At 38.5% G+C, this 25,717-nt stretch overlaps 1 protein-coding gene across 2 annotated transcripts; it reads left to right on the top strand.

Moving 5' to 3' along the window:
* Nucleotides 1-5,255: 5,255 nt before the first annotated feature.
* On the top strand, nucleotides 5,256-21,364 carry c21h5orf22 (chromosome 21 C5orf22 homolog). 2 transcript variants are annotated; one of them, XR_003404390.3, is made up of 10 exons: nucleotides 5,256-5,420; nucleotides 6,216-6,361; nucleotides 6,459-6,608; nucleotides 8,323-8,704; nucleotides 12,943-13,005; nucleotides 13,397-13,518; nucleotides 13,907-13,973; nucleotides 14,667-14,806; nucleotides 15,677-15,883; nucleotides 16,421-21,364. XR_003404390.3 is itself a non-coding variant. In XM_026941180.3 (9 exons), exons 1-9 carry the CDS (start codon nucleotides 5,352-5,354, stop codon nucleotides 15,822-15,824), a joined length of 1,287 nt encoding a protein of 428 aa, XP_026796981.3. In that variant the 5' UTR covers nucleotides 5,256-5,351; the 3' UTR covers nucleotides 15,825-16,401. The 2 variants fall into 2 exon arrangements, 1 of the variants encoding a protein (XP_026796981.3); XM_026941180.3 differs by lacking the exon at nucleotides 16,421-21,364 and having other exon boundaries at nucleotides 15,677-16,401.
* Nucleotides 21,365-25,717: the final 4,353 nt, after the last annotated feature.

Here is a 25,717-nt window from a genome sequence, read left to right on the forward strand (position 1 = left end):
TGTTTGTGATTATTACGGCAGGAGAGAAGAGAGCACAGAGCAGCCTGATTTTTCTGATCTTTCCTTCCACCACACCATCTTGGCATCGTGAGCCGAGACTCGTCAGCTCGGCCTGTCGCAGTCCCTCGGGTCAGAACCAGCCGCCCACTCACCTGCACTGGCCCGGTCTCGCACCAGAGCCTCAGCCAATCAGAAAGCCCCACAGGGCCGTGGGTGACATGGGCACTCGGGTGATGTGGGACATGTCTCAGAAGAAGAGAGGAAAGATGGAGGTGGGGGAAGAGAGAAAGGAACTTTATTTATAATATATAAATAAAGTGGAGAAAAACACACAGAGAGAAAAATAAAGATGGAGGGAGAGAGATGCAGGGATGTGCCACTGGGTATTTTTCCTTCAACACCCCGCTCTTCTTCCAAAAATAGGCCAAAGAGTCCAGGAGCTGTGTGACAATGATAAATTCTCTCTTCTCTGTAAAAGGGCACAGTCTTCGGCAGCGTGTGGACTCACAGAGCCAGAGACTGAAAATCAGCCAGCGCTACTCTAATATTATGTGATAATATCATTTACTATATAAACACTTTGACTCTGTGTGTGTGTGTGTGTGTGTGTGTGTGTGTGTGTGTGTGTGTGTGTGTTAAGAGCGTGGGACTGTTGGGTCTATTATGCTCCCACAGTTATTACTTTTGTTTGCATCTGTCTGTGAAATTTTCTAACATACTTCTAATTTCTAATTTCCAAAATGTAAACAAACTGAACCCGGGATGTGACTAAATTCTCTACGTTTAAAAGTGACATGAAAATTTTCAGGACTAAAAATGTAATGCAAGTTCAGTAATGAAGAAATACATTTATGAACAAATTAGGTGTTTTTTTTAAATAAAGACACTTGTTTAAGAACAAGCAAATGCTTGATGTATCATTAGATTCCCAGTTGGTTTAATGTTAATGAAAAGCCGGCTGTCTACGAATAAAAATGAAGAGCTTTGCCCTAGAATCAGCGAATTAAGTCCAAAGATCACATCAATATTTATGCTGGGAAAGTTGCACGTATACAGAGACGGGTTACACACCTGCTTAAGTCAGTTTTCTGGGCTCTGCATTCAGATTATTAAAATCAACTGCATGTAGTTCATGCCTCTGAGGTTGCCAGATTTTTCTTGAGTAGAGGTTTCTGAGTAAAAAACATGGACTGAAGATGCAGATCAGTTTTTTTCTTAGCTCAAAAATAATACAATGCAACATCAATATACTAATGTATTATAAAAATAATTACAATAATTTTACTCATTCGAACTGCTGTCCTGTAAAGAAGACATGCCCATGGTTTGAAGGATAAGCTGACAAAGCACTCATCTGCTACACTCACAGTTCACTTTAAGTTCATCATTTTATCCATAAAAAATTCAGTCCTAGAGATAAGCAATGTCTTTGATTAAGATGTCTCCTCCGATGTTCTCACTGCAAAAAAAAAAAAAACCTTTTCGTGGACTTTATTATTAAAGAACGATATTATTTATTAATGAATAGTGCCATATTGTGGTTACATCAATCTGTCAGGTAGTGGCGCTGGACTTGTCACATGACCTGATATCGCGCAAGACAAATGGACAGAATCACATTGCTTTACTCAAACTCCGCCCACATGTGTAAACTCTTACAGAACTTCTGAGTAGATCTATATTGTTTCAAATTCTTTGTTATATGTAAGGACATTGATGTATATGTTTGTGACATACAGTAGGTTGCCAGATCTTTGTGACAAAATCAGCACAGTGGACAAGCAGTTAAATAAATACAAAAAAAAACTGCAGGAAACAAGGACTGAGGAAAAATGGTGTACATGGCAACCCTGTCCATACAGCACCCATTAACACTCATAACACTAATTTTTCAAAACCACTTGCTGCTGCTAATTGCAGAACAGAATAAGTAATCACCTGCACTTCCCATTTCTCTCATTTCTCCTTCCTCGAATCCTTATGTATGACGGAGAAGCAAGCTTGGCGTGTGGTCATGTACACGATGCTTAAATCAAGCATTTACATTTGTACGTAACATTTTTTTCTGCAGCATTTTTCAAAATCAAGTTACTCCTATGGTGCAGGAACAAGGAACACTGCTTTACAACAAACCAGAGCCTCTGGCATAAAAGCGAAGGAGGATAGGAAGCAGATGACAGAACGGTACTACAAAAAAAAAAACAGGCTCTGTGTCCAATTTCACACCTGGAGAGAATGGAGAGAGAGATGGAAAAAGAGAGAGGAGAGAGAGGAGAGAGAGGGCAAGAACAGAGCGTCTGTGAGAGGAAGAGATAGAGAAACACAGTGAGGGAGAGAGAGGGAGCAGTGTGAGAACACGGGAAGCCATCAGTCTGTCATTATTTATTCAGTGCGGCCCTGACACCGAGTCAGAGTTAATAATCCGCGCCGAGTGACGGGAGCTCCATGCGTCCTGCGCACTGCTGCGCGAGCTCCTCCGTCTTCTGCCACTCTCCCAATCAGAGATCAGAGCGCCCGGCTGACTGCCTGTACAAAAAGTTTCCTCCCTTCCCTTTCTCACCTGCCTCGTCTGCCGTGCACTTCGCGGCCAAGTTTGAAAGAAGGGGCCGGGAGGAAGCCATCGAGCCGACCTGAGGAATGAGAAATAATTCAACAAAAGACAGAGTGCTCCCTTCCTACCTCCCTCCTCCCTCTCCTTCCCTCCTCCCTCCTTCCTCCATCTTCCTCCCCGAGCGCCAGATTCAGCTCTAACAAACCCACGGCTGCTGAAGCCACCGACTCAACAGGCTCCCCGAAGAACACGGGAGAGGAGGATGATGATGATGAAGTGAAAAGACTCGACGATGAGAAGTCAAACCAGGCCGTGGCATGAATCATGGACGAACCGCAGCATCTAAACACACACACACATACACACACACACACACACAAACACTGCTCAGAGCTACCAATTAGACTACAGTGCATGTAGGGTTCAGTGGTTTCAATGATTTACAGAGTCCAGAGATAGCAAGAGATCAGGGAACGTGCATCGAAAGGCAGATGCTGGGGCAGTGGAGGGTCCAGGAGCGCTCCCGGTGGACACCAGATGCTGATCTGAGGTCAGCAAGAAGAAAGAGAACCCCAAGTTCAAATCACTGTATCGGCTGTTGCAGCATATTTGCACTATGACAACTCAAGATCACTAAAACATTAAAATATCATATGTTTTATAAGGAATAAAAGACTTCAAGGCATGCTGTTATAGAAAAGTAATCAACAACAGGATGGTGTGATGAAGCGGAGTTACAGCAAAGTTGATTATTTCCCAATAACGAGTGTTTTATTCCTCTAATACCAGAGCAGTTTGCCAGTGATTACAATTTTTCATTTATTAAAAAATGATACTTCATACTTTTTATCCATTTATAGTTACGTTATTGTTGTGGAACTTTAATGAAACATGTTCTCACTTATAGTACTTTATAGCAGCTATAAACAGTCGTTCCCTCACCAGCCTCGTGAGTTTTTTCTCGCTCTTGAAGTTAATAACTATATTTTTAAAAAAACGCTTGTTATGTTACCGAGAAACCACAAAGCTTTACCTCTGACTGTTACAAAGCACTGACACTGGAGACTCCTTCCAGAAATGTTAAATAAATGTCTCCTTACAGAAAACTTCATGATTTTTTTAAAAATGTGTTTATGTGGAGCGTCTGCGGTACGAGTCCCTGTGAATGAGCTGTTACTATAGTAACGATAACGTATTAGAACGAGTGCATTAATATAAACCTGTGATTTACAGCTTCACTACTGTCAGAGCTGCTGTTATAGAAAACTAATCAACACTTTCTGACTAATCAAAATTGGGAATTTAACACCGCTGTGGTAAACATTCTTGAATGTGGCATGAAAGGCTGTGAAATGATCTGTCTTAGCACAATTCGGCTGTCAAGCTGCAGATGAACGGATGGACCTCCACACTAGACTGCAGAAAACTTTGTGAATAAAAGATGATGGGATGAATGCATCTTTAATGCTCCAGTTCTCCCAACACTTCTGACAGAGACAGCAGTCACTCTCACAGCTACGGGCTAACACTCTTTCTTCTGCATATTGCATACTCATATTCTATATGTAATATACAGCATGACTCATCTGTTCATCCATTCATCCGTTTGTTTTTATATTTATATGTGCACCATGAAAAGGAAATGTTCTTTATGTGCTCTTCTGCTTATTTGTTGCTGTCTGTAAGCTCTCAGGATTCAGCTGGAATATTGAAAGAGAAAGAGAGAGAGAGAGAGAAAGTGTGTGTGTGTGTGTGTGTGTTTGAGAGTGTGATCTTTGAAGAAAGTAAAGAATAAATTTCACCTGAAAACATACAGTAAAAATGACTAATTGTGGGCTGTTTTATTAATTGTTGTAGTGACATCATTTAACATTTACCTTCACTGTGATTCCTTGTTTTGTTTTTAAAATGCCATTTTTTGTTTGTTTTTACACACACACACATTATACATATATATATATATATATATATATATATATATATATATATATATATATATATATATATATATATATATATAAGAAAGAGAAGGTAGTGAAACAAAAGAAAGAAAGAAAGATGTAGTAGAGAGAGATACACAGAGAGAGAGAGAGAGAGAGAGAGAGAACTGGGAAGTGGATAATGTAAATGTAAGCAGGTGAAACAAGAAAGAAAGAAAGATGTAGTGGAGACACACACACACAGAGAGAGAGAGAGAGAGAGAGAGAGAGAGAGAGAGAGAGAGAGACTATCCTGTTTTTAAGGGGGAAATGGTATTTTAGAGATTTAATAAAGTCTCAACCTCTACATCATTTTTCCCTCATCATTTATACTTTCTTTTAATAACGTTGTACATCACAACATCACCACACACTTTTATAATTATTGTTAATCTAACTGTGTATAGTTACAGTAATCTACTTAAAACCTTTCCCTGATCATTCTGTTAAATATGATGCATTTTCTAAATTGTGGATGTGAATCTCAGTGTCTAGTAACTCTGGTTATGGATTTAACCAGAAAAAAAGAAGGTGAATAATTATTTCCAGATTAAATAATAGTTTTGTGTGTGTGTGTGTGTGTGTGTGTGTGTTAGAGTCAGAAGAGGCTGTCATTAGAGAGCAGAAAAAAGGCGCTGAAGCAGAACTTTCATCACTCATGAATACAGAGACAAGCTGTTTCTGCGCTGAGCTCTGTTCCCGGCCGGTACTAAAACAGCGGTGCACTGTGTTTCACTAATATTGTTCCGCCGTTTACTGTTAGCAACTAGCTAGCATAATCACTACAATATCTCTGGGGATTTATTTAAGACTTTAGCTCAATGAAAACACCGCCGGTGAAACGCAGTTACTCTAAACTTCCTGTGTGGATTGTAGAAGATCATCATGAGGTCAGCCATTAAATTAAAATTTATTTCTGTATTTCCGAAAAAAACCTAAGCTCGCTAACGATTGTGGCGGAAGTCCAAATGGCTCCTCACTTCCTGTTTAGGTGCCCTATATAGGGTGTAACATGGCATCTTATGTACACTACCTAGTGCACTATTTATCTAGTATGGAACTATTTGGACTTTAAGCAATAGGTATAAATAAATTGAAGGAGAAATCGTGTTTATTGTGCTGTAATGCAACAACTGACAGTTATTAGTTCAGTGTATATGAATATACACTGAATTACAGTATTAATTTTATTATGTACTATTATCTATTATATATACTATTATTATATGTATATATTATGTACTGGTTTATATTGCCGTTACAGACAGTGTGGATTTTTGAAGTTCAGTATCATACCTATTATTGTAAAATATATTGTAATATAAAGTAAAATAATGTCATATACATTTAAAGAAGAAAAAAGCAGCATGCAAGGTTCAGTGTGCATTATGACCTTCTCAGAAACAAGCAAACAAAAAGCTACACAGGTTTTTTTTTTTTTGTAGGAGTTTTGATAAATGTTGTCGTTTGTGTGATCCAATAATAAAAAATAATAATATTTTTTTAAATTTACGACATGCAATTTTTTTTTCTCCAACTTGTGCAGCCTTTTTGCTTATCCCTGCAACCTCTTCATATTTTTCTTCTTTGGTTAGTAATTAACAAATGTGCAGTTGTAAAAGTAGCACACACACACACACACACACACTAGCTACAGCTCTGTTGTGTTTTTTCCCCGTGTCCAGGTTGTGCAGCACATTTACCGCGCCATCGGCTCTCGGCACATCCCGATGAAGGACATTAAGATGGTTCACTTGGACTCGCACCCCGACCTGCTCATCCCCGTCAGCATGGCTGCACACGCCGTGTTTGATAAAGAGACTCTGTTCAGGTGAGAAGATGTGAATCTGCATTTATCTCTTTTACGTGTGTGTAATCTGTTCAACAATCTGTCTGACTGCTGTGTGTGTGTGTTTTTTCTTTCCTAGTGAGCTGAGCATCGAGAACTGGATCATGCCGATGGTGTACGCCGGACACGTGTCCCACGTCGCCTGGCTTCATCCGTACTGGGCTCAGCAGATCCGAGAGGGCGAGCATAAGATGTGTGTGGGGAGGGACACGTCCACAAACACTATCAGGTGACGCAACACCACCGGGTCTCTTACAGGAGTCTTATTACACAATAATAATGCTTTAGTAAACAGCAGTTATTAGAGTTGAGATTTTGACTCGAGTCATTTGAGTTCGTTCTGTTAAATGAGTCATTTAGATTCTTTCACAGATTCGTTCAGTTTGATTAAACGTGCAGGCTGATCAACAAACGCTTGACTCTTGAGTCGTCTAAAATAGCTAATATTCGTTATTATTATTTTATAATAAGCTTGTATAATAAGATTAAATGTTTGGAAGGATTATTGTCACACCAAACCAAACACACACTACCACTACTGCATGCAATGAAGTGCTGGAAATCTCCTGACCCATAGTTGAATGAGCTCTAACCGACTCTCTGAATCTGATGACTAAAATATTGGTTGATTCAAATACTGATTCATTGAATCTTGGTCATGACTGAAAGATTCGCTGATTCAAACACTGATTCACTCAATTAGAGAGGAGCAGATCTCAGTTATGACTGAATGATTCGCTGGTTTAAATACTGATTCGCTGAATGAGAGATGAGTGAATCTCTGTGATGACCAGAAGATTCACTGAATCAAATGCTAACCCACTGAACGAGTCATGAATGAAAGGTTTCTTGATTCAGACTCTGACTTGCTGAACGGGAAGGAAGTGAATCTCTGTCATGATTCACTGAATCAAGGTTAAAGAGAGAGGCACAAATCTTGGTCACGACTGAAAGATTCACTGATTCACACACTGACCGCCTGACCGAGAGAGGATCGAACCAAACGATTCACTGATTCAAATGTGGATTTGCTGAAGGAGAGAGGAGTGAAAATGTCATAGCCAAATGATTCACTGATTCAAAAAATTATAGATAAATATATAATGCAAATCTGTGTAACAATTTATTTTTATAATCATTTATCAGTCAGCAGCAACTAAACGAAAAGAACAACTCTGTACATCAGTGACCAATACTGATTCGTTCACCTTAGTGAGTCGTTCAGAAAGAAGGAATCATATCTAGCAGATCCTCAGATTTTCAATTTCTGTGTTTATACTGTTACTGTTATTCTGAATTTGAGAAGTGAAGGCCAAAGCCACATTAGAGCTCATTCACCAGATCAGCTTAATTATTACAGATTCTTGATTATTTAAACTTCTTGTGAATTTGGATGAAATTAGCTAATCCATGTAATCGTGTGCACATTTCAAGAAATTACAAACAAATTAAATTGACTAAGAATCAGATTTATACATTTCATCTGAATGAAATTAGTATACAGTAATCTGTATACAGTACGAAAGTGAAGGTTCTATTATATTTAATAAAACTTGTGTGCTCTTCAATTGGCTGAATCATTATGATAATTCTAATTAAAATATCAAGCAAAAATAATTGATTATTATTTAGTCCATTACCATGTACAATTATCTGAAATGTCTAGTGAAAGGAAAGTAAAGAAGGTCATTTATTATAATCTTTTATTACTCGTGGATGAAGGATTTTCCGTTGATTTAAAAGGTCCAGTGAGTGGACTTTAATATTAAAGACATTTCCTCACTCGTCTAAAGACCTTCATCTGCTCTGGTGAGCACTAAAATGTTCATGTCTTCTTAAATGACGCTCCTGATCCCTCACATTGACCTGATTTTCATACTGATGAAGTGGAGGAGAGGGAAAATGACTTTGAGAACACCTCTTTAATGAATTTTCCACTTCAGAGTCACGGGCACAGACGATTACTTCCTGAGCGACGCTCTTTACGTTCCTGCTGAGCAGCTCGAAGACGGGAAGCCCTTCCATCTCAGCGTCATCCGTGTGGATCCAGCGCACACGTCTGAGAGGAACCGGGATATCGACCAGCAGAACGCTGCGAAAAAATCTAAACTGGACCCTGACCTGAGCAGCAGTGGGTCGTGCGGTGGCGTATCTCAGCCAGCAGATGGCAGCAGCAGCACACCAGAGACGCCGAGTGCGGAGGAAGCGACCGCTTCAGTCGTAGGCAGCCTACTGAGTGTGCTCAAGCAGGACGATCCCTACATCCTCGATATCGACCTGGATTTCTTCTCCTGTAAGAATCCCTTCAAGGATATGTACACAGAGGTACTGAACTCTTTTTTTCTTCCTTGTCTAGATTACATCTCTACATCTCTTTACATAAATATCCTCCCCAGAAGTCACTTAGTTTCTACGAACAAGCGCAAAATGTTTCTAGCTAGCATTTTTTTTCCTAAAATCCATTGCTAAGTGGGAAAGTCTGAAAAATTCTTGAGCTGAGAACATACAAAAATTTTTTTAAAAATTAAAAAAATAAAAACTCATACTACTTCAAAATTAAAGTAGCTAAAATCTAAATTATAACTGAGAAAGTTTATAATTTAAATGATAATAATAATTCATAATTATTTAATAATCTAATAATCATTTGATAAATGTTCACACTTAATGTTTTATGCAAGTATATAAAAACAAATGATTTTTTAAAATAATTATAAATCAGGATAATTTTTGGTAACATGGCCTCACACTTTCTTTTTAAGGTTAACTGCAGGGATGGCTTTAGGGGCGGAGTTATGCTCAGGGGCGTGGTCAATAGTCCTTTTTATTCGACTATATTCAGAGGATACTGAATGATTTCCAACTGCATCACGTTCACTCAACTAAATCTGTAGAACTCTTTCATTAGTAAGGAATAAAACACTCCGTGTCATGCTGTTATAGGAAAATAATCATTGCCAGGGTGGTGTGATGCGAAGGGACAAAGTGTTTTCTTCCTCTTGTCCTACAGCAACTCGCAAATGAGTACAGTTTTTGTTTATTAAAGAACAACTTTATACTTTTTATCCATTTATAGTTACCTTTAATGTTGTGGAACACCCATGAAACAAGTTAGTTCCTGTCTCACTTATGTTATAGCAGCTACAGACAGTCATTCCTTCAAGTTAATAAGACAAAAAACAAAAAACACAGCTTGTCATGTTTCTGAGAAGCTGATATTAGTTTTCTTTATACAGGAAATTAAAAGGTGTGTATTTGGGATTAGGTTATTTTCCCTAAATTGATGAGTTTCTTTTTTTTTTTTTTTTTAACTGTGTTTATTCAAGCTTAAGTAAGCAGTAAATACAGATGAGAAAAGAGAATGTACAGTCACAAATCCCCTGCGCTTCAAACCCACAGGGAACAGAGAAACACAGCTGGGATGTGAAACAGAGGATGTAGGATTCTTTCTTTCTGAGATGAGATGTGCTGACACGCAAATACATCAACTTCTTAAAGTTCTTTTATTCTCACGACTAGCCGAGGTCTGGAGCTTCGCACATTCCAAAAAAACATTTCTCATCAGCTTGTGCTTATAGTCATATATGATACACATAAATCCCAGGTTTATATTAATACATCGTCGTTTCTATAGTAACAGCTCATTCACGTATGTGAGTTAAAACGTTTGTAATCGTTGACATGGTGAAGTTTTCTTTCTGTTAGGACATATATGGAAGGAGTCTCCAGTGTCAGCGCTTTGTAACAGTCAGAGGTAAAGCTGTAACTTTAAGTTTTCCGACATCTTCAGGACAGAGGAGTTTACACTTTTTGTTGTGACATGACAAGCTGTGTTTTTTTTTTTTTTATTCACTTCAAGAGAGAAAAAAGAAAGGCTGGTGAGGGCATGACTGTTTAAAACGTAAGTAATAACAGGAAGTAACTTGTTTCACAGACATTCCACAGCCTTAAATGTAACTGGAAATGGATAAAAAGTATGATGTGTTGTTCTTTAATGAATAAAAAAATTGTAATTGTTTGTAAATTGCTGTGGTATGAGAGGAGGAAAACACTTAAGGCTGTGCTGTTATACGAAAATTAATTATTATTATTTATTATTATTATTACTTCAAGGTGTCACACCATGCCAGCGTGGATTGTTTTCCTACAGCAGCACAGCCCCGTGTGTGTTATTCCTTATTTAACACACTTTGAGTAGAAGAACGGAGAAATGCATTATAGAAGAATAATCTTCAAAGAGTTTGAAGATTAAGGTTTTGGGGGAAAATGCACGAAAGATCTCAAATATTTACATATTTGTGTGTAAATACAAATAGGATGGATGAAACATTACAAGGGATTTACAGTTTTAACAGAGTGAAAGGAAGTTGGTCAGATGTGGGGAAATTTTTTTAGAAATTCATGGATCAGGCAGCAGAGGGCGCAAAATATCCAAACCCACACCTGCGTAAGATCATGATTGTTCTCAGGCCTTTCACATCCCCAGCACATTAACTTCATTTAATCCATTTAATTCTGCTGCTTCCTCTGATTTCTGAATCATTTGCATTATAAATAAAATCAACAGCTGTTTGTTGTTGTTATTGTTATTATTGCTGTTATTATGCTGCTAGGACAGGATGGGATTTCTACGCAAGCCTACAAACGAGTGACGACAGCACTCAGAGAACCAATCCAGGACTTACGTACACAGTGTACGTGCAGGAAATTCACGACTTAGATACAGCAGACGACGCCGGATACAGAATAAACATAAAGCACGACGTATAGAACAGATACACGGGAGTTAATGCACGTTATTCAGCGTACATCAATATTCATTCGTTTATTCATTCAGAAGAGACTTTTATCTAAAGCAGCGTACACACAAAGCACACAGCGGTGCAGTCGGGGGTTAAAAGGGCAGAAAACACAAACATCATGAAATTTCAGTATGGAAAACTGCCAGAAATATAGTAGTGTTGCATTTAAAAAATATATAATAATATAACAGTGATACTATTATATCATACATATAATACATAATACATATAATGCATAATAATACATTTGTTATTAGCAATGATAATCAATTTTACATTTATTTTTCATATTTAAAATACATTTTTATTTATTATAATTAACAAAATTATTTAACACTGAAAAAAATGTGCATTTTTTTAACACGTGCTTCTCATCAGTTTCTAATTATTTTAAAGATTTTATAAAAAGTTTTCATGATATTCACGATATCTCAGTAAAGCATATTGCGACATATTGATATAATATCATCATATCGCCCATCCTTGTGTCTTTTAAACACGCTTTAAACGCACCATTCCGGCAGTTTACTAATTTTATAACGTTGCTTAGGCTGTGTTTGGACTCAGAAGTGGAAAATCAGAACTCTGAATTAAACCATTTTTGACATCCGTGTGTTCGAGCTACAAAGTGGGAAAGAAGATGGACGCCTCCATGTTGGTCTTTTCTCAGGAGTCAGGAGTTGGGGGGCGTTTTGTTTGTTTTTTTCCTAATTGGAGTTTGGAAATTCCAGCAGCGCTTCACTCACCACTGTTCCCATTGATTAATTAGCATGTAGTTTGTTAGAAATAGAACGAACAGCTAAAACCAAAGCACACAGAATCATCACAGCTCATCAAACAGAGATTTTCTTTTTCTGTGTGTTTGTTTTCCTGATTTTTATCCCAAATTTTAAAGAATTGTTCAACGTTTGATTTTCTTTTGATAGACACACCTGCAACTTATATCTGCAACTTGCTGTACGTAAGTCCTGGCTTTTATGTTTAAGGGTATAACAGTCATGTGTCATGCTGTTACAGGAAAACAATCAACGACAGCTACCAATGTAACCAATAACAGATTTTTATTCCTCTTATACCACAGCAGTTTGCCAATGATTAACATTTTTTTTATTTATTAAAGAATGACAGATCGTACTTTTTATCCATTTATAGTTACATTTAATCTAGTGGAACGTCCGTGAAACTAAACACACTTCCACAGTCGTTCTGTCACCAGCCTCTGTTTTGTCTCTCTCTTGAAGTTAAAGTTACAGCTTTAACTCTGACCGTGACAAAGCACTGACACTGGAGACTCCTTCCATACATGTTAAATAAACATCTCCTTACAGAAAACTTCACCGTATCAATGATTAGACATGTTTTTTTTTTAATTAGCTTATTATTAGTGGAGCCGTACAGTTCGCTGTGAATGAGCTGTTGCTATAGAAACGATAACGTATTAGAACACCTTCTGGCCAATCAGAATCCAGAGCTCAAAAGTGCTGAGGTAGAAAGTTATATTACAGACCCATATTATTAGTGTTAAAGTTTCTGTATTAAATAAATAATAATTGTTTGTGTTCTGGGAGCCTGAAAAACACGAGCTGTTTACTTCCTGCCCGAGATGTAATGAGGAAAGCTCGTTCTCTTCTCAGAGAAACGGTTATAAATAATAGTTTTTTGTGCCTGTGTGGGCTGCGTAAAATGAGGAATTTTATTTTTTATGAGGTTGATAGAGTTCAGTCAGTTGAATCGATGTTCTTTTGTGCTTCCTCTCTACAGGAAGAGTACTCCATCCTGCAGGAGCTGTACAGTTTCGAGAGGCCGCGCGAGGATGCAGACGAGGTAATGGAGGCTTTCAATCAAATTAGCACTAACGACCGGAGAGAGAACACAAAATGTCCATCCCGAGCTGAACACTCAGGCCATTTTCTGTTTTTAAATCTAATAAAATTACATTTTATTAATTCCATGTAGAGCAGCACAGTGGCACAGTGGGTAGGTAGTGTTTCCATGACCCAGGGCATCATGTACCTCATAAAATTATTGATTCATTCATCTTCAGTAAGCGCTTTATCCTGCTCGGGGTCATGGTGTGTCCTGGGAATACTGAGAACTGTGTGAATACACTCTGAATGGGATTCCAGATAAACGGCGTGGTCAGCTGTTCCGTGTGTACGCGTGAACGTGTTGTGTAAACGTGTTGTTGCTTTACACTGCTGATAAACTTCTCCAGGAGACGCTGTGTGAGTGTGTGGAGAGACGAACACGGCAGCTCGAGGATCTGGAGGCAGTGTTCGCTGACCTGCTGGAGGACGACAGCGAGCTCACCCTGGAGCGCTTAGCTGATAAGCCTGGGTACACACACACACACACACACACACACACACACACAGTGCTGAAGAGGTCTCTGGTCACTGCTGCAGTGTGGCCACTATCGGCTTCACACACAGCTGATTTAAGCCGCAGTTGTTTTTTTCCCCTTCTTCCTTGTTGTGTGTGTGTGTGTGTGTGTGTGAGAGAGAGAGAGAGAGAGAGTTTGTGGAGGGTGTGGTTTAAAAGTAGCTATTCTATGTACAGTTTGTGTAAGTGTATGTGTGTGTGTTTGTGTAGAGTTTGTGTGTGGGTGTGCAGTGTGTTTGTAGTGTCTATTGATTGAGCAGTGTGTGCAGAGTTTGTGTATGAATATGTAGTGTGCGTGTGTGTGTGTGTGTGTGTTTGCAGTAATGCTGATTTGTGTTTGCAGGATGAAATCGCTGGTTAAACTCGTCTGCAGCCTGAAGAGTCGGAACGAAACCCCAGACTACGAAATGGTAAAAAAAAAAAAAACAAACAAACAGTGAATTTATTTTCACTCTTTACATTAAAGATTGTCTTTATGAGTTAAAACTCTGACCCCGAATGGCGCAACAGAAAAACGTTCGAATCCTGACGATGCCGCAGCCGTCCATGGCTGGAATCCTCTGAGCGAAATCAATCATGCTCCCTGGGTGGGAGGGGCTTACTCTCTCTCCCCTGTCAATCACAGTGACACTAGCCAATCATGGCCGTCTGTGAGCTCACGTATGCGGAAGAGGGTGGATAGCACTCTTGCTATCGTGTATACTCGACCCTGTGACGCAGCAGTTCGAAGAGGTGCGGTCTCGCTTCACGTGTCTCGGAGGAAACATGTGTTAGCCCCGCCCTCCCAGCTGGTAGCTGTCGTGTGAATGAGTGAGAGCTGGCTGGTGGGCGGGGCTTCGCAGGTGACCATATTGACGAGAAAACGAAGGAGAAAAAAATATATTTTTAATGTTTCTAGGATTGTAAGTTTGTAGAATCTTGCATACTACAACGCAGACACACACACACACACACAATTTCTCTAAGAAGAGCAATAATGTAGGTGTTCTGAACATCTCTAGCATCACTGTACTGTTCTCTTTCCCCTTCAGTAAGTTTGTACATCGTGTGGAGTACTCTAAGTGTGTGTGTGTGTGTGTGTGTGTGTGTGTGTTCGCGCGCAGGTCCACCAGGCAGGCCTGACCTGTGATTACTCAGAGCTTCCTCACCACGTCAGCAGTGAAGCGGAGATCCAGCAGCTGATGCTCGCTGTGCGCTTCGTCCTGCAGCCTCTGCCCAAACCCACCCTCATCACCGTGTCCAGGTGAAATCCTCACAGAGCATAAACCTTTAACTCAACTGCTAACGTGTGTACAGTGCAAAAGTTTGTACCCCCTTTGGGGTTTGAATGGAAAATGCAGCACATGTATCTCTATATTACAAAATAACTACAGACACATAGAATTGTAAGGTGTTAAAAATAAACGAGGTAACAGAAGCCATGAATCATTACGGCTGTCTGAAGTGTTTTTGTTTTTTTACTAATCCATTAAATCCAATCGCTATAAACGCCTTCACACGTTGGCCACACCTCCTACCCGTGTCTGCTACTGCGGCAGAATGAAATTATATTTTATTTTCTTTTTCACTGAACTGTTGCTTTAAACAGTATGGACATTCATTTTTAAAATATATTTATTCACTCATTCATTTGTATTTATTTATTTATCTATTTATTCATTCATTCATTCAGTAGTCATGCATTCATTATTTTATTTTTTCATTCATTAACTGTATTTGTTTATTCATTAGTTTATTTGTTTGTGTATTCACTTATTTATTTATTCACTCATTCATTCACTGTTTTTTCATTCAGCTATTAGTTTATTTATTCATTCATTCATTCATTCATTTTTTGTATGTTTATTGATTTATTTATTCACTCATTTGTTCATTCATTAGTCCACTTGTTTTTTGGTTTATTTACTCAATAGTGTGTTTATTCATTATTTAAATTGTATTTTTTTCATTCATTCATTCATTCATTCAGTAGTCCATTCATTTATTTGTTATTCATTCTTTTAAATGTATTTAATTATTAATTCATTAATTCATTTTGTTTCTTTTTGTTCGTTCATTCATTTGTCTATCTATCTGTCTATTTATCTATGTTTCCGTATGTTCCCGCACACAGGTCGAGTTTGGATGAATATTGTCCTCCTGATCAGGTCGACTCCATTCAGAGCAGCGTGCTGAAGATTCTGGAAACTCTTTTCGGTTCTTTAGATGTCCATAAGGAGTACGAAGAAGCTTCTGGAGAAAGCACATCTCAGTCCTCATGATGAAAATCAGCTTTAGTGCAGCTTTATGATGCACTCTGAGTGAAGCAGCATGAGTACTTGTATGTGTGTATGTGCTTGTGTGTGTGTGTGTGTGTGTGTATGTGAGAGAGAGAGAGAGAGAGAGAGAGCATGTTGAGTGTTTTTAAATTGAAGCTCCTGGAATCTATTTCTGTTGGCTGAATTTGTTATCAGTGAAATATGGAAGCCAGTAAAGTCCTTGCGCTGAAGTCACATACACCTCATCCGTTACAGGAGCACTGATTAAATCACACACACACACACACAGAAAGTTTCTCAGAAAAAAGGACTTGCATGTATTTGTATCGCATTGACTTCCTGTGAACACATGAAGAAACACAGTATGTTCTCACTGAAGTTTAAATATTGTATTATAAAGCTGTATTTTGTGTAAATATGTAATAAAGTTTAACCTCTATAATACTTTTACAAGGCACAAATATAAAAAACACAAATTAAATGCAGAACAAGACAAAAGAAATTTATATTTGTAGAATAACATTTCATTATTTATATTCATATAACGTTTAAAAACATAAAATTCAGTCATTAATTCTCACGTAATATTTTCTGAACAGTGGTACACGTCCTTCACTTCCTGGATCTTGGACCTGGGTGTTTCCCTTAATGAGATGATAGAGGCCACGCCCTTCTCCTCCTTTACTGGGACTGACAGGTCCAGAGGCCATGCCTCCATCATTGACTGAAACCCAAAGGCCATGCCTTCTTCACTGGGGGCTGAAACCCGAATGCCATCCCCTCTTCCTCCTTCAAACGAGACTGAAAAACAGAGGCCACACCCTCTTCTTTCTTCACTGGGGGCTGAAACAAACAGGCCACACCCTCCTCCTCCTTCATTAGAGACTGAAAACCAGAGGCCACGCCCTCCTCCTTTTTCACTGGGGCTAAAGCAAACAGGCCACACCCTCCTCCTCCTTCTCCTCCTCCTTCACTGGAACTGATAAGTACAAAAGCACCGCCTTTCTCCTCTTCTACATTGATTGAAAGGGTCAGAGGTAACGCCCTCCTCCTCTTCCACTGGGGACTGAGACACAGAGGCCACGCCCTCCTCCTCTTCCACTGGGGACTGAGACACAGAGGCCACGCCCTCCTCCTCTTCCACTGGGGACTGAGACACAGAGGCCACGCCCTCCTCCTCTTCCACTGGGGACTGAGACACAGAGGTAACGCCCTCCTCCTCTTCCACTGGGGACTGAGACACAGAGGCCACGCCCTCCTCCTCTTCCACTGGGGACTGAGACACAGAGGCCACGCCCTCCTCCTCGTCCTCCTTAACTGTCACTGAACAGTTTTTTGACTCGCCGCTCTGTCTTTAATATTTAAGAGTTATACTGTTGATGTGTATTTACACAGAGTTTCAGTTTTACTCTTCCGGAAGTCTCTGTGGTCTAAACATGCCACAGCTATTGAGTACAATTAGAATACAATTAGCGAAAGCTTTATTTAAAATATCACTTTCTCTCCATACTCACACATAGCATCGCATACTTTTTTTGGTTAATCACTTGTAACATGCTCATTTCATCAGATTGCACACTCAATTTAGCGTGTTTATGTGGGTTGTTGTTCAGTCTTTGCTTCATTTCCACACATCGAAGTGTTTTATTAAAAAAAAAAAAACATCCGCTGTGCTTTCGATTGGCTCCACATGAGCCTAAATGTTCTCCACTTGCCCAAAACCTGATTTGTTTTTGTTCCTTCATATCTTCCTCCATGCTGGAGTCCTTAATCTGTACGTGTCCACACTGGTACATGTGCAGATTTCTAGGTGTGTGTGTGTAGACATGACGTTCAGGTCTGGGGATGATGATGTGCTCTCAGTCTAGATGCTCTGTGATCAACCCTGTCCTCAGTCCTGTACAAGTCGATGACACCCAGCCAAGGCCATGGATACGGCCATCCAGACAAAGTTATGTTACATCCTGTTGCTTAGCAACTTCATGGTCATATTATTTCTGCATGACTCAGAGATGGGATGCAACAGGACCATCATGACCAAGGTTCTTTTTATGAACTCACCATCTGGATGCCACTGAAAACCACAACTCTGACATTGACCTTAACTGAGTTAGCTATCCGGCTAGTTCTAGTGTACTTTTTCCAGGTCAGGGTCTCAATGGAGTCTATCCCAGGAATACTGGGCATAAGGTGGGAATACACCCTCATGGCACCAAGGACACACACACATAAACATCTAGAGGAAATTTTGAGTCCCCAATCCACCTAACAGAATACATTCTGCTTAGCACCAGGATATTTTACAACCCAAAACCTGGTTGCCTCTTCCAGGAGGTTAAGACTTTGGCTATTGAAAACATCTAAATTGATGAAAGCATCCAAACTTGAGAATATAAAGACATTCTGCATGAAGGAGGATCAAAGATCATTGCTAGACATTACAAGAAGAGGCTCAGTGCACTCTGGGGAAATATTAATCGTAAGGGTGCCGATAATTTTGGAACCCGTTTTTTGCACTACTTAAGAAAAATTGTGTTTAAAAAAGTGTTAAAGTATTAAACCTATGCTGCATCCTTATATGTTAAAGCCAGTTGCTGGCAGATTAATGAGTTTCTCGCTAAATTTAGCAACATTTTAGAGTAATTTATTTCAAAATCTAGCGACATCTTATTCAGACACTAGCTGCAGTCCTGCACTCGATACGGCTTTCCAGAACTTTAGCAGGAAGTTCTGTGTTTGTCAGTTACCATGTGAAGTTCCTGTGAAATTTCTGTGAACTGAGCACCGAGCTTCAGTTTGTAGTTTCAGCATCACTGCGATCTGAAATTCAACACTCAGTTCACAGGAATTTAAAATGTCACATTCTAGGTGTGTCACATGACCAAGTTATTGTTGTTGGATTAGTCTTTGTCATCCTCACTATTGTTTAAAACGAGGTAAGAAAAGGAAAGGAAATCTTTACACAGTGGCCAGGACGTTACAACTTCTCCTTTCTCTAAGAAATCATTTATAATCTATTATTTAAGTATCTAAGTGTCTTCAGAGCATCTAACGTCTTCATGTGGCACGTTTTGATATGCAAATGAGCATGACGATTCGATGAATGTTCAAATTAGTCTGCGACTTCTTGTGACTTTTTGAGCACGCATTAGCCACTTTCCCTTGAAGAGAGTTGGCTTAAAATACCACAAAATGTGCATGTTAATTATTTTATTCTTTGTTCTTTTTTTTAACAGATATGACAGGAACCCCCACATCTTCTCCTGTAAATCAGTCACGATGTAAACATCAATCTAAAAGATTTTCAAGCTTAATTTAATACACGTCATGCAAAGAAAAAGTCTTTGCGTAAACCCACAATCAGCAGATCAACACCAAGGCACAGCTAGATGCTCATCCGAAATGAGAAATAAATTTGCTTGGCCTTTGCCCTTAGAAAACGCTCTGTGAATAACAATGAGCTGTGTAGAGTTTCGGCGCTCTTTTCATCGTTTTCCCTTTTGCCTCGAAGAATTTTTCATCAGCTCTAATCACAGGCTCATTTTAGAGCAGGGTAATGTTAATGCCATTTGATTTCACAGATATCTGATAAACACATCTCGTTATCATCAGGAAAAAGCTGGCATTCAGCGAGTCTTCTCTCGCTGTTCAGAACATTCGGTAGGATTTATTTAGAATTTCTTTACACATTGATTACACATGATTACAACATGGGATGGGTGACACTGCAGTACAGAGTAAAAGTGCAAAACCCCTCCTTGCTTTTTTATATTAAAAAAATGAAAATTTACCTGTTTTATGGTTTATCTGAAAAAAAAAAAAAAGAATTCCAGACTGAAATTAAAAATGAAATGTAGCTGTATCCTGGAATAAAAGGAGGTCTTGTGATGACCTGATCTGAGGAAATCCATGTGTGACATTTACCAGGATTATTGCAGAGATGTGCACACGTCCGTGAGATGTCTGAATATTACAACTCAGACGATCGAAAAGCTGTTCAGAGCTAAAAAGGAAAAGCTTGAGACAAAAAAGAATATCTACATTACGTTCAGGAAGGGTTGTAAATGTTGTAAACTGATGGCACATTGGAATAACACTTTCTGATTGGTCAGCGCTCGTTCTAATACGTTGTGTCACTGATTGTTTTCCCATAACAGCGCAACAAAGAGTGTTTTATTCCTTACTTAAAACATTTATCCACACTCACAGTTTGTAACAGTTAGGGTTGTATTTTCTGATTTTATTTGTTTATATTACATTTTAGCATCAGCATCATTTTTTTAGAGAGTACCTCTGTCTTGTTTAATGGCCAGGCGACGGAAGCCGTGCTAACAGCTGGATACAACTGAAAAAAGCGTAAATATGATTTTGAGGCACGTTTCACACTCAACATCACTCGCAGGTTCAGTGATGCGACGCAGTGGTGTAGCTTCACATCAGTTTCTCTGAACAAGGCTTCAGGTTTTTCTTCCTCTTTAAAGAGCTGATGCAGGTCGCTGGGTGAGAACAGCAGGTTCTGCTCTGAGTGTATCGTGTGCATAAGAGGCTACAGCACGTGTGCGTTTGCAATGAATGCCAATGATGCACAGGCAGGCTGCTGATAAAGACCTGGTACACTTCATCCTCGGCGCACGCCGGAGACAGTCGCGCTCTAATGGATGAATTTTATTCAAATCCTGCTCACTTATGGGCTGTAATTAATTGCGTGAGTCGGATGGGTCGCTCGCAGATACGGTGAGCTCGTGAATATCGTTTCAGCCCACGAGCTGTGTTATCTTTTACTGCAATTGAAATTAGGATTCAATTTGTGGGTGTTTGGCCTTAGGCACAGTGACTTCATTCTATCTTTTGTCTGTATTCTCGAATGCTGAAGAAGAAAAAGTATAAAATTCAGTGTGTAATTACAATGTAGGCGGCTCAGAACCCTCCAGGCCATTACAGAACGCTTCTCAAAGCATTAAAACACCTTCAGTAACATTAGGTAAGGAATAAAACACTCCGTGTCATGCCGTTATAGGAAACTAATCAGCGACAGAGTGGCGTGATGAATCAGAGTTACTGTTACCACCAAGTGTTTTATTCCTCTTACACCACAGTGATTTTAATATTTACACCCAGAGACTCAGGAACATTTAGGAACATTTGATTTTATCAAACAAACGTTAATTAATACGTGGGTTATTTTACATTTTCTTCCTTAATATTTAATAAACATTACAACCTATACAGTGATTATGGGTTTTACATATTGATATAATGTCCATGTTATTACAATAATTGAAGTTTGTAACTGTATATATTTCTATTTATTGAGTTTAACATAAACCTGCCATTATTTACATACAGTATTTACTTTTTGTTGAACTTGAAACATTTTACTTAAGTGGAAATTCAGCCCTTAATTTAAATACATTGATCCATGAATTTTTTTCAATATACTGATGATTTATTAATGCTGAAGTTTATCGTTTATTAATGTTAACTAACACAACACCTAAATTCCACACTACCAAAATTATCAGCGCTCTGACTGACTCAAATAACAACTCACGATTGGTGAAGTTTAAGCTGGGGGCGGGGTTAAGTGCTCATAGCTTTCCTTATAACTTCTTTTCTTACGACTTTTATTACGGCGTAACAGCATCACCTAAACTCGATTAGCTGTTTGTGCTGTTAAAAAAAAACTTGAGAGTTTTTAATGTTTTAAATGTCATTGGCATCAGATAAGCAAAGGTCGACTTAGAATCAAAATGTAGCTTTAAAAATGATATTTACAAATTATTAATCTGTTTCATGCTGATAAAACATCTTCATACTGCGAATTCCTTTATATTAGAATAAACAATTAATTCAAACTCAAATAACAGTGAAAGAATCAGAAGCTGGTTGTGTTTCAATGAACTAGAAAAGTTGCTTCTTTTAACCACAAAAGTGACTTTGTGGAAAAATCTAATTTTGCTCTGATGACATTTGTCTGTTTTTAATGTTTTGAATGTAATTTTAACTTCAGAAAAACATACAGTTGATGTTGGCTACATATATTTGAAGATTGTTCCAGAAACACTTCCAGTTTACAGACTTTTTTTTCCCTGTAATTAATTTTTTTTTTTTGCTGAATTTACTTTTGAACTTCCAAAGTATTGGAATAGATTTTTGGTGCAGCAGTTTTACTCAATCACAACTTTTTTGTGTATAAATCTAGAATATTAGATTTATCCAATTTTAGGTTTTCCAAAAAAAATAAAAAATCAAACTCAGACTTTTTAATATTTAGATTTTTTTAAACCAGTAAGTATTGAGAAATCTGAATGTGACGTGTTTTAGAAAAACCTGGAAGGAAAAATTCATCAATGCCAATAAACACTGAACAAAACCTTGGATCAAAGTAAAAAAAAAAAAAAAAAAAAAAAGGCAATTTTTTTGCACCTTTTTTTTAGTCTTTTTCAACTGAAAAATTGTTACGACACAGAAAATCAATTTTCTTAGTTGAGGAAAAACTTTTTTTTAAAAAGATTACCTGTAACTTTAAGTTAACTTAACCTGTAAGTTGACATTTATTTTGTTTTATTCAAGATTCATTTTTTGTGTACTTCATGCATCATATTTTCCATCATATGTTCCATAACCTGCTAAATAAATAACACATTTCCACATAAAGAATGAAATGGAATTAGCATGAACTTTAAACGAGCGCTTAAACAAAAAAAAAAAAAGAGCTTAATTACTATTTTCACTTTTTGGAAGATTTTGGAAAACTTTACAAAAAGTTACAGCTTCACCTCTGACTGTTACAAAGCGCTGACACTGGAGACTCCTTCCATAAATGCTAAATAAACACATCTTTCCTTACAGAAGAATTCAACATATCAACAGTCATATAGTACTGAGAAATCTGAATTCATTTTTTTTAGCAAAACATTAAAGGTAAAATGAATTAAACCTGTAACCTGCTAGTCACCTCCTACATTTAAACACAAACACTGGCATTAGCACTGAACTTTAACTTTAAACGGGAGCTGAAAGACACACATCAGTTTGTGCTTCTACGTGTGCCAGCTGATGATATGAGCTCAGCCTGACCACTGTTTCCTGTTTTTTCTTCTTCTTTTTTTTCAGCATGTGGCATTTGTCGGAAAATCCACTTCCTCGTTGTGAACCATGTAGCACGAGAGCAAGCCAAAACTGAAGATGTTGAGATCTTCAAAACTGAAGATGTTGAGATCTTCAGTTTGTCATTCGGGTGATGGAAGTCACCAGACACCAGTGAGGAAATGAGTTGTGTGTAAAAGAAAATTAAAGATTGATTTGGAAACCACAGGAAGTGACCTGTTCTAGGGAGTGAAAGAGTGGAAGTTCTGCGAGTGAGCAATGACTGAGAACCCACCAATGAAGTCTAACCTTGTTACTGAATAATACATTTCCAAGCTTCGTTTTCTCCACTCCAGGGCGTGAAGACTCGGTGTGTGTGTGTGTGTGTGTGTGTGTGTGTATGTGCTTCGAATAACCCCAGGTATGTATACATCCTTCCTTTTCATTATTGATCTTTCTTTCTGTGTAGAGTCTCACCTCTGAGTTGCACCGTCTCCCTGTGAGACCAAGCGATTCTCTCTCTGAGCACGGCGCACTCGTCCCGGTGTTGACTGATCGAGGTGCAGGTCAGAGTGTTTACGTGATCAGCGTGTGGAAAGAGCTGCCTAGGAAAAGATCATTAACATAACCCAGGCGCTTTGTCATTAGGGGAGAAATTTTCTCATTTAGCTTTATATTAATGTGTTGTGACAGATGTAACAGTAATTACTCTCTATAAGGCACAGAACACTTGCACTTTAAAATTCAGGGTTTTTTTGTTTCCAAATTTCAAACATTTTAGAAGTAAAAACACATCAGGTTTTGCTGTTAGAAGAAATCAATAATGTGAAACAGCGTTAGCATTACACAAAAAATGATCACGAAGTGTTTTATTCCTCTTATACCACAGCAACTTGCCAACACATTTTCATTTGTTGTGAGTTCCTGTTGTCACTTACGTTATAGCAGCTTTACACCACAGCGCTGTTGAATTCTGGATGCTGATTGGTCAGCAGCTCTGACAGTACCACAGGTTTATGTTAATGCGCTCGTTCTAATACGTTATCGTTTCTAATACATTATAGTAACAGCTCATTCACAGGGACCTGACACAATGTTCGATGATCTGTGACGAGACATTTAGTTAATGTTTATGGAAGGAGTCTCCAGTGTCAGCGCTTTGATACAGTCAGAGCTAAAGCTGTAACTTTTCCGACATCGTCAGTACAGAGGAGTTTTTGTCTCATTAGCTTCATGAAAGAGAAAAAAGAGAGGCTGGTGAGGGAATGAGTGTTTAGAGCTGCTTTAATGATTATTCATCTTTCTTTTTAAATCTGTTTATGTGGAGTGTCCACTGTACAAGTCCCTGTGAATGAGCCGTTACTATAGAAACGTAAAGTATAATGTATTACAACGAGCGCATTAATATAAACCTGTGATTTACAGCTGCGTTATTGCGGATTTGCTGAGCTGCATCTGATACAGACTTCAGCTTGATGCAGAACAAAGCTGTGTGTGGCATTTGTCTAAAAACACACTTTTTTTAGCCATATCTCATTGGCATGATAATATGTCATACTCATATATGATCATATCCAAATGTCAGTTCATTTCCTTTGGTGTTCTGTTCTTTCTGTCGCTGTACATGTAAATTGTTCCTGTCTGTGTGTGTGTGTGTGTGTGTGTGTGTGTGTGTGGCTTCACTGCCGTGGAGATATGATTTCTGTCTGTAATGACCCCTCATCAAATCCACGGCTTCAAACAGAAGTGCTATGACAAAAAAAAAAAGAAAAAAACATCCCACACCACCTAAAGAAAATGAAGCTTTTTAAATCTGATGTTCCATTATTCTGCATCTTCTCGTCGCTCCCGGTTCCACTCAGCACCGCTCTTGTGCAGTAATAGACAGAGCTCGTTCTCCGAGTTCGAGCGCAGTAAAGGTCACAGTGCACTACAGAAATAATGGAATCGTTCTTTGGAGTTCTGCTCAGAGCCTGTAATCCACGGCGTGTTGTAGAGGCTTTTAGATTCAGATTTTAGCGGCCAGACTGGAACCTGCTGTGTCTTTGTGATGGGCAGGAAGCAGGTTTAATTATATACACACTGCCCTGGTTCTCCCACTTACTGTTTGTTCTTCTTGAACTTTCAAAAAGTAGATAAGTGGAAACAATTTCCAAAAAGAAAAAAAAAAAAGTAAAGAAATTCTGCTTTCAGATGAAAATGACCAAAAATCACACCCTTAAAGGTTTGATGTATAATTCTACAACAACGATCAGAGTAGAACACTTTTCAGAGGATCCCTTAATTATACACCATCCAAAAATGTCACTCTTAGAAACATTAGAAACTTTACAGGTCCTTTGGCTGTCACTCTGAGGGAACCGTTAAAGGTTTTATGTAGAACAGTATGATTGTGTTTCCTGTTCAGAAAGGGTTTCTAGGAGATTGTTCAGAAGAAGGGACGCTTTTAGAAACTTTAGAACCATTGAGAGTTCTTTGGGAACCCTTATAAGTTTGATGTAGAGCTCTACAAAAAGTGTTTCCTTATCAGAAATGGTTCCAACTAGAGAGTTTTAAGGAACCGTTAATGCTTCTAAAGTTTCTTACAGTATGATTAAGTGTGCTTCCAAAATATCACTTACAAACTTTTTATTCAAAAAGAAGGTGCCTTGGTTTTCCTTCTGAGGAACTCATCAAGATTCAGTGTAGAACCCCACAACAGACTCTCTATAAGAAAGGGTTCCAAGTAGAACCCTTTTAAGAACCCTTGTAGGTTCCACATTTAGATCCATATTGTTCCATGTTATGCAGGAACGTCAGTGAGTGAA

The sequence above is a fragment of the Pangasianodon hypophthalmus genome, chromosome 21 (genome assembly GCF_027358585.1).
Source record: "Pangasianodon hypophthalmus isolate fPanHyp1 chromosome 21, fPanHyp1.pri, whole genome shotgun sequence".
NCBI lineage: Eukaryota > Metazoa > Chordata > Actinopteri > Siluriformes > Pangasiidae > Pangasianodon > Pangasianodon hypophthalmus.